The sequence below is a fragment of the Diabrotica virgifera genome, chromosome 2, assembly GCF_917563875.1.
Source record: "Diabrotica virgifera virgifera chromosome 2, PGI_DIABVI_V3a".
Classification (NCBI taxonomy): domain Eukaryota; kingdom Metazoa; phylum Arthropoda; class Insecta; order Coleoptera; family Chrysomelidae; genus Diabrotica; species Diabrotica virgifera.
The window spans coordinates 157,463,771-157,481,479 of NC_065444.1; the positions used below are offsets into that span (position 1 = coordinate 157,463,771).

At 32.8% G+C, this 17,709-nt stretch overlaps 1 protein-coding gene across 1 annotated transcript in view; it reads right to left on the reverse strand.

Moving 5' to 3' along the window:
* LOC114336474 (snaclec coagulation factor IX/factor X-binding protein subunit A) overlaps nucleotides 1-15,625 on the reverse strand; it is a 31,185-nt gene extending 15,560 nt beyond the window's left edge. The window contains exons 1-2 of the mRNA XM_028286848.2: nucleotides 15,387-15,625; nucleotides 14,197-14,282 (exon numbers count right to left, since the gene is read on the reverse strand). Coding sequence (XP_028142649.1) covers nucleotides 14,197-14,282; nucleotides 15,387-15,477 — 177 coding nt within the window. The 5' untranslated portion in view covers nucleotides 15,478-15,625. The remainder of the gene's footprint in view (nucleotides 1-14,196; nucleotides 14,283-15,386) is intronic.
* Between the last annotated feature and the right edge of the window lie 2,084 nt (nucleotides 15,626-17,709).

A 17,709-nucleotide genomic window follows, 5' to 3' on the forward strand; every position in this document is an offset into this window, starting at 1 on the left:
AGCTAATAAGTCCACGAATGAGCTGCTCAAGAATTAGGGGCTCATTAAATCAATTTAATTAAACTTGATAATACCCCTCAAGAAATTCCTTGTGATACGCCCGCGATCGATTTTAAAACGACATTTCTTTGCTCACGCGCGACAGCCTCTTTGAAGTGGAAAGGAATCGATTTTTTGATTGGGAAGGTTAGTTGGTCAAGAATAACTCTATCATCACACGGTATCTTGAGAATCCATTCTCACCTTTAAGTGACATATTTGGACCGGAAAATATGGGATAAGAATGAAACATATATAACAAAAAGCAAGGAGCACTAGCCAAGATCATTTTTAGAATTGGTATTCAATCAAAACTACATTTATCTTTGGGTTTTTACACATAAAGGATATACCGCCGGCGTACTGCTTGTTTCAAGTAAGTAATATATTGACATATCTATCATTTCTTTGTCATAAAATCCAATTCACCATCGTAGATATTCCGTTTTGTTATCCGTAGATTAATTATTTTGGTTAAGAAACCACATAAATTCCAAATTATAGCATAATATCCTTTATTCATTTGCAAAGAACATAATAAGGTTATGTTTTTTCTATTGCCAAACTTTAATTTCAATTTATTTCATGTCTTATTATTAGGTTTTTTCTTGTAATTTTTTATATGTGAAGATATATAAAAAAAGTTTCAACAAGTAGTATACAGCCTTCTGTCATGCGCATATACGGGGCAAGTCTCTGTCATGTCTGCATTGAAAGTAGCTTCAGAAATTCTGACATGGCATATACCTAACCTGATGTTTTTGTTTTGGTCCAGTACGGTGAACCAGTACTGGTACACAGGTTGTAATTAAGAATGTATATAAATTTGATAAAATTTAAATTTTGGATTCCGTCACTTGAATACTTACGTATTTAATTATGTACAAGTATAATTGGTAGCAACTGGGTTATGGTTTACCCGTAGAGTGTGCTGTGTTTTTTTTTTGTTTGAGAAGACCAGCAGAGCTGGGCCGGGTACTGATAAATTGTACTCAGGTACAGAGTACCGGGTACTTTTCACATTTGAGTAACGAGTACAGAGTACCGAGTACATTGCTCAAAAAAAAGTACTCAAAGCACAATTACCCGAATTTCTCAGGTACTTATTTCGAGTACACTCGAATATACGACCCGAAAATAGTAAGAAGGTAATAATTAGGGAGCGGATTTATATGCGATTAATTTTGATGAAATATGCGCATACATATATGCAGTAAAACATTTTGAAATATGCACAAGGTTCGTACAAAATTCAAAGAATGCATATTTCTTGAAGCCACATATTTTCTGTTCTATTCAGTGAGTTTTATAAAAATATCTTTCAAATAAAAACATTATGTTTTATATAATATAGGTACGCAACAGGTAGAATCTTGAAAGTAACTATTTAGAATAAAACACAATATGACTAACATAATGTATATTATACAAATTTGTTTCAAACGATTTTCTACTGTCAATGGATAACTGAACAACTTTCGATTCGCTCATCTTTTTGAATTTTGACTTTCTGTCCTGACATATTTCTGTCCTGACTTGTTGTGTGACCGAAAATTTTCGCTGAGATGGTATCAACGACAATAACACGTACTTTTTCAAACTGTTTAAACTTTGAAAGTTGAGGATGCAGTCAAATATTATTTATTAAAGAAAGAAGAGGAAAAAAGTAATGTTAAAACCCACGTTGGTGTAAAGAATAAACCAGGCTAGAGTCTTTCCGCATAATGCACTATTCACAAATAGAAGTACTTTTACACAAAAACTAAGCATTCGGATTGACCGACTAAAAGTGGCTAATTTTACTGGCTGATTTACTTTCCCCTTTAGAAAATTATTACCATCAGAAGCATTATACCCATTATTAGCAAAACCAACGGATGTTTCCATACATTTAATAATATCTTCTTTAATAATAATAACATCCCCTCTTATCGGCTTGAAATACTTTGCAATTAATCGGGTGGTTAATAGGTCTGGATCCCGCGTATGAAAAAAAAGTTGATTATTAGCAAGCTGAAAATTTGTTAATAGCTTAAGGGTGTCTAGTCGGACAAACTTTGATATATGGGAACACTGGAACAGGGGAAGTTTTAATTGTGGAACAGGTTAAAAATTTTGAACGGTCAAACCACGAAAACGGCACATGTATTTTGTCCGACAGAACAGACTTAAACTCTTCGAACAGAGATTAAACTCTCATGCAAAAATCAAACTGTTATTTATCACCAAATGGACGTTTTAATGAGTGGAACATGTAGAATATGTCAAATGACAGGAATTATGACAGGTGATAAATAGCAGTCTGATTTTTGCATGAGAGTTTAATCTCTGTTCGGAGAGTTTAAGTCTGTTCTGTCGGACAAAATAAATGTGCCGTTTTCGTGGTGTGACGGTTCCAAATTTTTAACCTGTTCCGCAATTAAAACTGCCCCTGTTCCAGTGTTCCTATATATCAAAGTTTATCCGACTAGATACCCTTAAGCTATTAACAAATTTTCAGCTTGCTATTAATCAACTATTTTTTCATACGCGGGATCCAGACCTATAATAGATACCTACTCTCAATGGGTGGTCAATACTTTTTGTTCGACGAACAAAACGGGACCTGATTTAAATCATATTATTAAATTTCCGTCAAAGAATCACAAAAGGATGGTTAGAGGTGTAAATATTCTCTTAACAATAGGGTACCTATTTAAAAGGATCGCCAAAATTATACCTACTAAGAGTAATAAAATTTAAATAAATCCGAATTTCCTGATCCTTACAATAATTTTATGACGGCGTACTATGCGGTCTTTGTGGGTAAAGATCGGGTGTTTTCTAAGAAAAACCGAAAAGGCGGTGAATTAGCCGTTCCCGAAAAGGTACGACCGCATATGTGCAAGGAAATATTTTGTGTTGAATTAAAAAAATTTAGAATTTTTTTTGTATAGACAGAAATGTTTTTAAATAGACACATAATAATAATATATGCATGTTTCTTTAAAAATATGCAAAATTTGGTAAAGTTCTCAAATAGGCGATATATCAAGCAATCTGCTTGTAGCATAAAATCCACTGCCTAGTAATAATTATTTCTGCATTTCTAATAGTTATTTATGTATTACGAGCGAAAAGTGATACATTATTGCTTGAGAGTAAAAGTTACATTAGAGTAAGTGATACATTATTGCTTGAGAGTAAAAGTTGCTCGACGCGTAGCGGAGGTAATTACTCGAAAGCAATAATGCCATTTTGCGCTTGTAATACATACATTTTTTCTACAATCACGTAATAAAATGAAAGTATGTATTTTTAAATCATTAACTTTATTGTAGCTATTTTATATCTGTCATTATAATGTCATAACATTAACTTTTATATCTATCAGTTTGAATGTTCAATGTGTTTGTATTGTATGGTTGTACGGTTGCTATGGACAACGCGCGTAAAATCAAACTTTACACGCTAGAGTGATAAAGTGACGGTACTCAGTAAACGTCAACTTTTCGTTGCCATTGACAAGCGAAAAAGTCTTCTTTATCAAGTGATTGTAGAAAAAACTATTTATTTATGAGCCATTAAAACATAAAATACCGTACAATTCCAACTAAAATAAAAAATTTAGAATTTTACAAATTGATCATCGATTAATAATCAGTATAACCAATGGAAAGGATACCAAATGGGTAAAAAACAACTTAAAATAATCTGCTATCGGACGATGCAATAGTAATCTCTCAAAGTGAAGATGATTTACAACTATGCTACACCAATTCAACATAATCGCCAGAAAATTTGTTAATTTCCTAATAAAAGACAAAATGCATGGCTATAACAGCAGATCCAATAAGATGTACATTGGAGCTGGAAAGTGAAATATTAGAACAAGTGATAGAGTTAAAATACCTAGGCATCACACTATCCAGCTACGGAAGGCTCGAGACTGAAGTTGAAGATCAAGTGAATAGAGCAAACAGAGCCGCAGGTTGCCTGAATGACGCAATATGGAGAAATACATATATCGGAAGAGAAATGAAAGGCAGAATTTACAAAACAGTCATCAGACTAATAATGACAAACGCGGCAGAAACACGATCCGACATAGAGAGGACAAAAGATTGCTCGAAACAGCGGAGATGAAAACCCTTCAAAAAATCGATGGTAAGACTCTGTGGTGCAGAGCTAGAAGTACAGATATACGACTGAGATGCAAGGTGTGTAACATTAATAACTGGGTAAGAAACATAAGAATAGAATGGAATGACCAAATAAGCCGAATGACAACAAATAGGATAGTGAGGACAGCGAGAGTCGGTTCCCCAATAGGAAGACGATCAGTGGGAAGACCATAAAAATGATGGAACGACAACTTACTAGAGGCACATTGAAAAAACAGACAGAGCCATGTCTATACAAAGAGAAGAAGAAGAAGAAAAATGATGTTAAGATAGTACGTAGTCGGAGATCTGAATGCAACAATAGAAATGGAGAAAATATATCTACCCCACATTGATAATAATAATAATATAATAATATTTATTCATCCTTTAAGACATACAATGTATAGGACATGTCATTAGTTTTACAAACAAACAAACAATAAAATTAATACATTTATAAATTTTATAAACATTTTAAGGTAGATAGAATTGATAACATTTAGGTAATATTTCTGTCCGAAACAAACTCTTCCACAGTATAATAACATTTGGTAAGCAATAAGCTTTTAATGGATTTCTTAAATAAATATTTATTCATTGTTCTATATTTTTTTGGTAAAACGTTAAACAATCTAATGCTCATAATATACTTTACTGACATTTCAAATTTACTCGATCTATGACCAGGTACCCTCAGCAAGTCGCCACCTCGTGTCGAATAATTGTGGAAACTAGAATTTCTGTCATACATATGAATATTATCAACAGCATATAGTAACATTCTGAAGATATAAATACATGGAAAACTTAAAATATTATTCTTAATAAATATGGGCTTACAGCTCTCAAGAGGTCTAATTCCAAACATTTTTCGTATTATACGTTTTTGTGTTATAAATATTCTGTCACTGTTGACTGCATTCCCCCATAAAACTATGTTGTAACAAAGTCTACTTATAGTAGGCTATAAGGCTATAGTATACATTTAAAAGCGCAGAGATGGGCATAATATTTTTAATACGGGATAATGCGTAGTACGACTTATTAAGGGACTTACTGAGCATGTCTATGTGAACTGACCATTTTAATTTTGAGTCGAGATGGATACCTAAAAATTTAGTATGATTTGAGGAATCCAGTAGTACATTGTTAAAACTTAGATGTAGTACAGGATTAACAGAATTTAAGTTATTAAAATATATTACTTTTGTTTTGTCTACATTTAAAATTAGGTTATTAGATCGACACCGGTCATTAAACCGAGCTGAAAAACTATTGCAAGTAGATGCCAATTTCTCATAGGTCTGTGCTGAGACCACAAGAGAAGTATCATCTGCAAATAACGTCAGGTCCAAAATATCAAACTGGTTAGATGCATCGTTAATAAACAACAAAAAAATCAGGGGTCCTAATACAGAGCCCTGTGGAACTCCCAGATTAATAAAACGTTCCTCCGAAATAGCTTCATTGATTTTAACAGAAATGATCCTATCTGATAGATAATTGATTAGCCAATCTAAAAATATGCCTCTAAAACCAATATTATACAGTTTATTGCTAACAAAACGACTATCAAGACAATCAAAGGCACGGGTTAGATCAAAAAAGAGACCTGCCACATATTCACCTGCATCCAAAGATCTGTAGACCCTTTCACAAAATCTGCAGGCAGCAGACTGAGTGGATCTACCGGTACGGAAGCCATGTTGACAATCACTTACAATTTTAAATCTACCCAAAAACTCAGACATACGGTTATACACAATTCTCTCAAATACTTTGGAAAGTACACACAATAAGGAAATAGGTCTATAATTTGAAATGTCTTCCGGATCGTCTTTTTTGTAAATAGGAATAACGATTGCTTTTTTTAGAATACTTGGAAAGACTCCTTTACCTATTGATAAATTTATCAAATATGCAATGTGGTTTATTATATCAGATGACATAGCCTTTAATACTCGTATCGAGATAGAATCAAGTCCAGTACTTTTTTTATTTTTTAAATTATTGATCACATTCATTACCTCATTACCAACAACAGGTCTAAAGAAGAAACTGTTTTTAAGAATAGTAGAAGATGTGCAACTATTAGATCGAGAATTCCCAAAATGATTTGACAGTTTCTCTTCGGTTACTGTAGCAAAATAATCACAAAAAACTTCAGACAACTGCTTAGAATCAGTACAACTTTCACCATCTATATTTAATGCTATGTTTTTTTGGATAGACTTCCTGCCAGTTGCCTTGTTAACAAGATTCCATACAGTCTTATTTTTATTACTTGAATTATTTATCAATTGATCATGGAATTTTAATTTAGATTTTTGTAATAGTTCCGCGTGGTCTTTCTTAATTTTGTTATAATTTGCAAGAGAATTGGCATCTTTTAGTTCCTTATTAAGCCAGTAAGCATTTTTTAAATGAACACTAGACTGCTTAACTTCCGGAGTAATCCATTTTTTATTGCAAGTATGCTTACTGATATTATACCGTTTTACTGGACAGCAATAATCTAATACATATATTAAACTACTTATAAAATTTTCAAAGGATTTATCAACATTATCGGTTAAATAAATATCGTCAAAGTCAGTTACAGATAGCACAGAAGAAATTTGTTTAAGGTTGTTGTCAGACAAGTCTCTAAAATATTTATAATTAGGCTGGTCATTGGATTTAGTACAGCTACTATTAATGTCTACTACAAATTCCAAACTGATTGCTCTATGGTCACTTAAATGCGCTTCAAAAACATTAGAATTGCATTGAAGTATATTAGCTGTATTGGTTAAAATATAGTCAATCTTACTGATAGAAGTTTGGTTCAAACAATTTGTCGCTACCCTTGTGGGAACCATAGAGGTTATGCTAAGATTGTAGCTCATTAGAACATCGTTAAAAAGAATTTTAAATAAACTATTTTCTAAATAATCAATGTTTAAGTCACCACAAATAAAAATATCGTCAACATACCTATTACAGAGTTCAATCGTATAGGAAAACTGCTTCAAAAACAAATAAAAGTCTCCACTGGGAGGCCTGTAGATACTGATGACTGCAACTTTTCTCTCACAAAACATTATTTTTACCGCACTGCACTCATAATGCATCTCCACAGCGAACTGGCACACATTGATGATCTGATATTCATACCCACATTTCACATACAGAACTGATCCGCCATGCTCATGGATAGATCGACAATAACTGGTTACAAGATCGTAACCCGGAGTTACCATTAGAGATATTTCATCCTGCTTACACCAGTGCTCCGCAATACTGACGACAATGGGATTTTCTTGGTCAAGCAGAATTTCCAACCTTTCAAGTTTGTTTCTAATAGACGCTATATTTAACTGTATAATTTTAAAAATTGCCGTATGTTTTGTTTCATTGTCGATAGATACTTCTACTCGATTTGCTCTTTCTTTTTCCTCAATTGAAAAAAATTTCGTATACAGGCTTTGTTTGGCCAAATCGAGGCATCCAACGCCTTATTGTAGTTTGCTTTCGAGATTTCCACTTTGAAAGAAGAATATATATCAGGACGACGAGATGGAAGAGCTGAGCAGCTGGCTTCTGGCAGGTTTTTTGATAAAAATGATTGAAGGTCTTCTGCAGATGTTTGCGGTTTCAGATTAAATACGTGTAAAGCAACTGTTTGATCCACTCCTTCTACATTAGAATTTCCAGAATAGTTACCCACTAATAAGTTTTTTTTGGGTGTTCTTTTTTTGTACGTCACTTTCTGCCAATCAGTAGGAATGTTACTGTTTATTTGCATGTTGGCATCTCCAGTCTTTTCGGTTCGGCTAGATGCAGGTATTATATTTTGCGCTCGGTTTATGGCTTCGCTGACATCTTTAGCGCTAATTGAATTGTTCTCCTTATATTTCTCCTGGCCTATTGTTGACTCTGGTGAATTGAAGACTTGTTTATTGCTATCAGCTTTGTGTTTAGATTTTTTAAATAAAGAATAGTCAGTTTTTTCCGGAACTTGTTTTGTTTCTAATTGTTTTAATGAGTCAATTTGGGTATTTAATAGAAATATTTTTTCCTTTAGTTCTGATATTAAGAGATCTTTTTGTTTGATAATATATTTAAAGATGTGTATATCTACCTTATTTTCTGTCGACGCAGCTAAGTTTTCGATGGCATCGAAAAATTTGTCATCACAGTCGCCGTTTGCTTTATCTTCGGTTTTTTCACAACATTTAGTAAAAACTTTGTCAAAAATTTGTAACTCCAGTTTTTTGGCACAACTGGGATGATAACAGCTATCACATATTATACACTTTACCGGTGAAACTACTTTAGATTTACATTTTCTGCAAACTATATTACTACTGATATCGGCAGTGTTATTTGAACGTGCTTCTCCTGCCATGGCTACTGACTGAATGCATAGTCTCTACATCTTATTACCAATTCGAATGGGAACCGACTAGTCAGTTCTGCACCCGCTGAGAACATCTTGTTCTTCTTCTGGTAGCACTAGAACCCGGGGTGCGTCTTAGCTGATTGCACAACTCGCTTCCATCTCGAACGGTCGTCCATGATAGTTGGGTCAGTGGGTAGCCCCATTGTTCTTAGATCTAACCATATATTTTCTCTCCATCGTATTCGTGGGCGCCCTAAGGGCCTTCTTCCTGTGGGGGCTTCCTCCCAGATCAGTTTGGTAAGGCGGTTATTAGGGAATCTATGACATGGCCAGCTCATCTTAGACGCTGAGATTTAATTTTTTGGACTATGTCACTCGCCTTATACATCTGCTTGACCTCAGCATTTGTTCTCATTCGGTATTGGTGGCTATTAGGGTCGTGATAAGGTCCAAATATTCTTCTGAGGATTTTTCTCTCAAAACATCTAAGTTTTTTTTTAATTGCTTTGGTCAGAGTCCACGTCGCACACCCATACATGAGCACCGGTCTAATGTCGGTTAGATAATATAAAATAAATGAATATATATTCTGCTCTTTGATGCTCGTGTTATGCTCTTAGATTTAATAGTATTGTGGAGGCTATACATACATCTGTTTGCTGCCTGAATTCTCCATTTAATATGTTCCGTGATATCGTTATCTGCAGTGATTGTTGCTCCTAGGTATTTAAAACTCTCCACTCTTTCAAAGTTATATGGGTCTATCGTAACATTTTGCCCTATTCTATCTCGTCCCTTTTGTCTGTTGATGCACATGTATTTGGTTCTCTTTATTTACTCTTAAACTAGTTTTTTTGCCTCTACCTCCAATTTATTGAAAGTTTCCTTTACATTGGCGACTGTGTTTTCCACAATGTCGATGTCAACCGCGTATGCTAGTAGTAATTTTGGTCAATTTACTGTCAGTAATTATGTTCTAATTTGTACTGTTCTGACTACATACTTTCTCCAGGATTATATTAAAAAAAGAGGTGACAGCGCATCTCCTTGTTTCAGGCCACTGCTTATCTCGAACGAACCTGAGAGTGTGTTACCTATCCGTACTCTGGATCTACAGCCGTTTACGCATATCTTAACAAGCTGGATAAGTTTTTAGAACTGATAGTTCTGCCATTGCATTCCATTTTTTCTTCTTCTTCTTCTTCTTCTTCTTCTTCTTCTTCTTCTTCTTTTTCTTCTGTTTATGTAGATAGGACTCTGTCTGTTTTTCAATGTGCCTCCAGTAAGTTGTCATTCCATCTTTTTCATGGTCTTTCCACTGATTGTCTTCCTATTGAGGAACCGTCTCTCGCTGTCTTTACTACTCTATTTGTTGTCATTTGGCTTATGTGGTCGTTCCATTCTACTCTTCTATTTTTCATCCAGATATTAATGTTGTCCACCTTGCATCTTCGTCGTATATCTGCACTTCTAGCTCTATCCACAGTGACTTACCATCGATTTTTCGCAGTGTTTTCATCTCTGCTGTTTCTAGCATTCTTTTATTTATTTCTTTTTATATCACAATTTAATATGTTTTTCCTCTTTTGCGCTATTTTGCCGGTTGTTAGCCCGCTCGTCACTGTATACTAATTTTATGCCTACTGTGACTTGCTACAAACAATATTTTTTGTAAAAGTAAATAAATAAATCTATCTATCAATACAACGGTTCTTAAAGTGTTTAGCCAATTTAAAAAGTACGTAGTACTTCTGCCGTGTAACCATATTTGTGTTATAACACAGGCTAAGGCGTCCTTTCTTTCTCGAAGTACCCATTACTTACTTTAAAAATCTTGTATTCTGTATTAATACATTCTTACACGGTTTTTGCTGTAAATTTTAAAGAACCGCTTGGATTGATATGAAATTTGGCATACCCATAGCTAACATGTCAAAGAAAAAAAGTGATATGGTGCCGATGTGTGTTTTTGCCCTGAGGGTGACTTTCACCCCATCTCGGGGGTGAAAAATATATGTCCAAGATAAGTACCGAAGTGGATAAACTGACTAATTTTAAGCAACTTTTGTTCTATAGAGTTTTTTCATCAAATCAATACTTTTCGAGTTATTTGCAAGTGAATATGTTCATTTTTCAACAAAATAACCACGTTTTTAGACAGTTTTTAGCAAATAACTCAAAACTTAAGCATTTTGTCGAAAAAATATTCTTATCAAAACAATAGCCTATAAAGAAGTGAAAAAACGGGTGTATATATTGGGTCTCTATACCTAGCAAAAGCAGAGTTACAGCTAATAAAAAATAGGTTCATATTCGAAAAATTCCAAATATTCCAAATAATTCAATGTGAAATATACAAATAATAAAGCATTCTTGGAGAAAACACATGACAACTTTTTAAAGTGTTTAAAAAAAGTTTTATTTCTGTTTTTATAAAAAAAATTTCTAGCATCACATGTAAGCAAGTTACGCTCAAAATAAAGTTGGTCCCTTTTGTTTTGGCAAAAAAAATCATGAAGATCACCCCCCAAATTAGCAACTTATATGAAATTATTCGTTACCGCTTCACAAGTAACTTTACTTATGTTGTGTTTAGATGATCTCTAAGTTTCATCGATTCAAAGGGCTTATTTTTAAAAAAATTTGGTTTTAAAATAAAATTTTTAAAAATTTTAATTTTGAAAAAAAAAATTTTTTGAAATTTTTCAAAATAACTTAAAAATTGTTAGAGATACCAAAAATCTTAAACAATAAAATAGTCGGCTTTACTTTTCTGAATATTTTTTAATTTTTTGTTTTTCTGTAAGACAAAAATTGGTTAAGATTCGGTGTTTCTAAATTTGCATACACTCGTGATAATTGACTCGTTCAAGCCCTTTTAACTATAGCTCTTTCAAAAATAAAGATTTTTGAACCGATGAAACTTACAGATCATATGATCAATACATATGCGAGTAAAAAACTTGTGAAGTGGTAACAGTTCATTTGAAATGCTAATTGGGGGGTGATTTTCCCGATTTCTTACCAAAAGAAAGGGACCAATTTTATTTTGAGCGTAACTTGTTTACTTTTAATGCCAAAAAATTTTTTTAAAAAACAAAAATTAAACAATTTAAAAAAGTTAAAACAAGTTTCCCCAAAAAAGTGCTTCGTTTTTTTGGTTATGGCACGTTAAAATATTGAATTTGGAATTTGACGAATATGAACCTATTTTTTATTAGCTATAACTCTGCTTCTACTAGGTATAGTGATCTAATAAATACACCATGTTTTTCACATTTTTACGTACTATATTTTTTATTAGAATTTTTTTTCGACCAAATACTTACTTTTTGATTTATTTGCGAAAAACTCTCCGAAAACGTGGTTATTTTGTAGAAAAATTAACATATTCACTCGCAAATAACTCGAAAAGTATTAACTTGGTGAAAAAACTTTATAGAAAAAAAGTTGCTTAGAATTAGTCATTTTATCCATTTCCGGACTTATTTCGAACATATATTTTTCACCCCCAAAAGGGGGTGACACTCACCCCTAGGGCAAAAGCACACATCGGCACAATATCACTTTTTTTCTATGACGTGTTAGCTATGTGTATGCCAAATTTCATGTCAATCCAAGCGGTTCTTTAAAATTTAGAGGTTTTGCAATATTTTACCTTTAAAGAACGTACTATAATATGTATGTGTGCTTTGCTATTTACGAGAAGCAATAATAAAGCACTGAACCTCCGAAAAAAAAACGACAAGACGGATCTTAATAATTCTTTTTACATTCGATTCGTGAATGCGCAAGGAAACTTTGTGACCCAGAGCCATGATATAATATTACAAAATTGAATAGGTACAAAAAATGCATTCTCATAGTGCATCTCAAACAGACAATAAAAAAAATTCAGAACTCGTCCATTATCGGCGTAAATGAGTTCAATTTTGTTACTCGGGGGTTTTTGAGGTCGCTGAAAACGAATATGACGTCTAAAGTGATCTCCGGAGTACCTGGTGTTTAGGGTACCTACTGTTTACCTCGTCTTGTGGAGTTTTTGACAAAGAATTTATCAAAAAGTTAGTCAAAAATAATTACTCGTGGGTTTTTGGGGTCGCTAACGACGAATATGACATTGGAAGTGTTCTACGGAACACCTGGTGTCCAGCGTACCTACTTCTTCTGGAGTTTTCAGCAAATTCATTAAAAAATTAGACAAAAATCATTACTCGGAGGTTTTTGGGTCGCTGACGACGAATATGACATCGGAAGTGATCTACGGAGTACCTGGTACCCAAGGTACCTTTTCTATCATTTTATTAGGTGCAAATTTACAATCTACTCTAATTACAACACAGAGTATTTAGCAAATAGTAGCAAACAGTCTTGAATCCTGGCATGCTTTGGGCACCATACATCGATGGTTCTCCAATGCACCTAATCAGCCATGTCCTTTTCAGTCTTCTTCCCACAAGTGGCGGCTGGTAGAGTTGTTGAATAGTTTGATTTTCATGGGCGAAATTTCTTTCTTGGGCTTTGTTTGCGTGTAGTTTCATAACATCTTCGATGAATGGTATCTCAAGGTAATTATGGATAGTTATATTGGAAACGTACCATGGTGCATTCGCTATGATGCGCAGCGTCTTTGACTGGAAAGTTTGCAGTATTTTAGTGTTGCTCGGTTTGCTGCAGCCCCATAACTCTATACCATAACTCCATACCGGCTTTAGTATAATTTTGTATATTAACACTTTGCTTTCTAATGATAACTGGGATCTTTTACCTAGCAGCCAATACATTTGTCTGACTTTTAAGTTTAGTTGTATTTTCTTGGTTTTGATATGGTTCTTCCATGTCAGCTTTCGGTTCAAATGGAGTCCCAGTTACTTGACATTTGATTTTAAGGGTATAGGAATGTAATTAATAACCCAAGGTACCTACTGTTTACCTCGTTTACTGGAGTTTTTGGCAAATTTATTAAAAAATTTGTCAAAATTCACTACTCGGGGGGTTTTTGCGGTCTCTGACGACGAATATGATATCGGTAGTGTTCTCCGGAGTACCTGGCGCCCAGGGTACCTACTATTCATCTCGTTACTAATGATTTGTGACTAATTTTTTTAATGAATTTGCCTACGATTCCAGAAGACGAGGTAAAGAGTAGGTACCCTGGGCACCAGGTACTCAGGAAATCACCTTCGATATCATGTCCGTCGTTAGCGACCCCAAAAACCCCCCAAAGTAATGATTTTTGTCTAATTTTTTAATAAATTTGCCAAAAACTCCACAATACGAGGTAAACAGTAGGTACCCTGTGCACCTGGTAGTCCGGAGATCACTTTCGACGCCACATTCGTTTTCAGCGACCTCAAAAACCCCAAGTTACAACATTAAACTCATTTCCGCTGATAATTGACGAGTTCTGAATTTTTTTATTATCTGTTTGAGATGCACTTTAAGAATGAATTTTTTTGTATACAATTTTTCAATATTATATCTTGGCTTTAGGTTACAAATTTTCCTGGTGCATTCACGAATCGAATGTAAAAAGAATTAGTCTTGTAGTAAGATCCGTCTTGTCGTCTTTTTTTTTTCGGAGGTAAGGCCGATTTTAGTGCTTTATTGCTTCGCCTAATTACTTACTTTAAAAATATTACCCAAGTAATAGCTTTTCTTTCCTCGATGATGTAATTTTAATGTTGGTATTGGTTCTTTTAATCCAAAGGATTCTAAAAACGAAAATTTATTATATATTGTTATAAGTAAATTAAAATAAATTAATAGCGTAGGCGTAAAAATTCGTCCCAATGCTTTTTAAAAGCGTTCATTTTTTTCGAATCCTGATAAAAATAATAAATTATTTTTGAAAAATGTATTACTACTGACATAGAAAATCCCTTAAAATTTTTATGATGTTTATTTTAATAAGTTATAAGTTATAAGGGTGAAAAATTAGAGAAAATTGGTTGTGATGTTTAATTTTAAATAACTCATTCAGAAGAAACTTTTTGTTTATTCTAAGGGACTTTCTACACTCAGTGTCTGCGGTAAATTTAAGTGTAAAATGCAAATAAACAATAATTGTTTATTTGTTTTAAGTATTAAAAATGCCGAAAAAAGCCAATTAGCGTTTTTTGAGGCCATATGTCAATGTCTTGAACATCGAATTTAGATTACAAAAAATTTGAGTTGAAAACTTATATGTCAACCTGTTTGAAAATGCACAATAATTATATTTTGACTTTACTTGCAAAAGTCAGTTTAAAATATCCATAAACAAATTGAAAGACTATTGCGTTTCGCAATATTGTCCATAGATTTGACGATCGTCTGAACTTTAATGTTCGAAACACATTGTTTATTTGTTATTCACAATCTGAATATTATTATTAGGTATTAAAAATAATACTTGGACAAAATTTCGGTCAAATGGTATTTAAATGCATTAATTTGATTCCCATAAAGATATGGGAACAGGGAATGGGAACAGGGAATGACTTAATTCCTCAATCCCAGAATAGAGAGAAATTTGCCATATTGATCACCAACCTCAATAGAGAAGGCATTTAGGAGAAGGAGGATCAAAAAATATTCAAAACCTGAACGGAAATAGCTATCTCTGATGTTGCAGATGACGACATCGCTGTCAACTAATGTTTACATCCAGTACGTACCTTATGCGAATAAACTGTACAATAAAATCGTTATTCATACGATCTGTGGCTAATAGATTAAGTCCGAAGCCAACCTCCTCTATGTACACACAATGAATATCGTATAATGCAAAATTTTGTAATATTACATAAAATTTATTTAGTACATTAAAAACATACCTTGAACTCCATTGGGATGACCATCACCGTACGAAGATTGTAAAATTAAATATATGGACAATACAATTAAATTTATGCTTCTTAAATTCATTTTAAGTGATGTATACCACGTTTAATTTTTAAACTAATTACAAGTAAATAATCTGCAAATTGACTGATACGTTGGTGCTTTTATATCACGTGCAAAATACAAGTAGGGGAGACTGTGATGAAGATCGTTTTGATTTTGGTAATTCCATTCTGGATATTTCCAATTTTTATGGGTCATTGAGTTCCATGATAATTACGATAAATATTGTATATTTTATTCCGTTGGATTTTTTTTACGAAATTTACGTATTACATCATATTGAAACAAATTATGTATCTGTTAATATTATAAAACTCATAAATAAACAAGACAAGTAAAATATTGCTACATTTCTCAAGAATGAATAACCATTTTCAATTTCTCATGTTTACTGTGATTTTAGTACAATAGTCTAGTAAAATGTAAATCAAAATGTAAATTCGTACAGGTTGAAACAAATTTTATATCAAAGTTTAGGTGGGTACAAAAGATATTTTCAAGAAAGTATCCAAATCATACAAGGGGATCATTGTTTAAATAATTAAAAAGGGGTCATTTTTGTAAAAAAAATTACTTTTAACTGCTGAAATCATTCAATTACTAATGAAGGTCTATAGGATTGTTTTCTGTAAAGTTGTAAATCTTTCACATAAGTCTTACTAAATTAAATTTGACCCCCTATTTATTTAAATAATTATACATAAAACTTTAAAAACAAATTCGCAAAAAATTATTTTTAGCGTTTTAGATAAGCACTATAAGATATCTTATTTTACAGGATAAATTGTGCTATGTTATCAGTATTAGGCAAAAAAAATTGGTGGAAAAATATTTAATATTTTTTGAGATATTCAATTTGTTTTTTAAATGTTACTATATTTTCTATTGCAAAAACGCGGTTGGTGCCAAAGAAATATTCACCTGTATTAAATCTTATTATTTTTATTTTTATGTATATTCTCGATAAATGTATTGATAAATTTAAATTTCAATTAAACTGCCCCCTTAAATTGCATTTGAAAATAATTCAAATTTGTTTATAATTTGTTGTTTTAATAACGTCGCGGTGATTAAATATTTTAAAATGCCGTTTCGATAATTGGGTTCCTGGGAATTTTTCACTAATTAACAAATTTTTTTGTCTTTTTTCCTCTTCTTTTTTTTTTCTTTGCATTGTATTACTACGGGCCCTTTTTGGGTTAAGTTTCATTAAGAATGTCGAATGTCTAAGTTGTAGATTCTAGACCTAAAAATATTAAGATTGGTCTAAAATCACCTAAATAAAATGTGGCTACTTACTGAGTTACAGGGTGTTTTATTTAAAAATTTAAAAATTATTTTCACCAAGTACTTTCAAACTATTTGACGTATCCTTATCATACTTTACAGAAAGTGTGGGTACTATACAGTCTACTAAATTGTGATAAATAAAAGTTTCTAGCTACCACCAGAGGCGTACGACAGGGGCCAGTTAATGGTTGATCCTTCCCAAATTCTACGCCACTGAGGGTATTACTATTTTAGCGAAATTTTTAGATTCTCCAATACTTTCTATGTAAATAATATACTCTTTACTGGTAATGATTAAGTCATTAGTTTTCGAGATATTGGACGTTAAAAATGAAACGGCATAGTTATTTTGATTCATTCATTCATTCATTTTAAACTTCCAATATCTCTCAAACTGATGACTTTATCAATACCAATAAAGTTATTTACATACAAAGTATTGGAGAATCGAAAAATTTCGCTACAATAGTAATTCACTCAGTGGCGTAGAATTTGGGAAGGGTCAATCATTCACTATCCCCTGTCGCACGTCTCTGGCACTAGCTAGAAACGTTTATTAATCACAATTTAATAGGGTGTATAATAGCCACACTTTCTGTCAATTATGATAAGGATACGTCAAATAGTTTTAAAGTACTTGGTAACAATATTTTTTAAATTTTTAAATAAAACACCCTGTAACTCAGTAAGTAGCCACATTTTATTTAAAAGATTTTAGTTAAATCTTAATACAAGAATAAAAAACCGCTAAACGCCGTAAAAATGAGTGGCGCATAAAATATTCCAGCTACAAAAGATCTGATATGAATATTACGTGGCGCGAAAATGGATTTTCATTTGATGCAAAACAAAATTCTAGTTTTATTTTAAAAGATTTTTCCATAATATTTGCTAAATTTTAAGTAAACGCGGCACAAAAGAGTAACTTTGATACAGTTTGAATTTTGAAACTCTTTTGTGGCG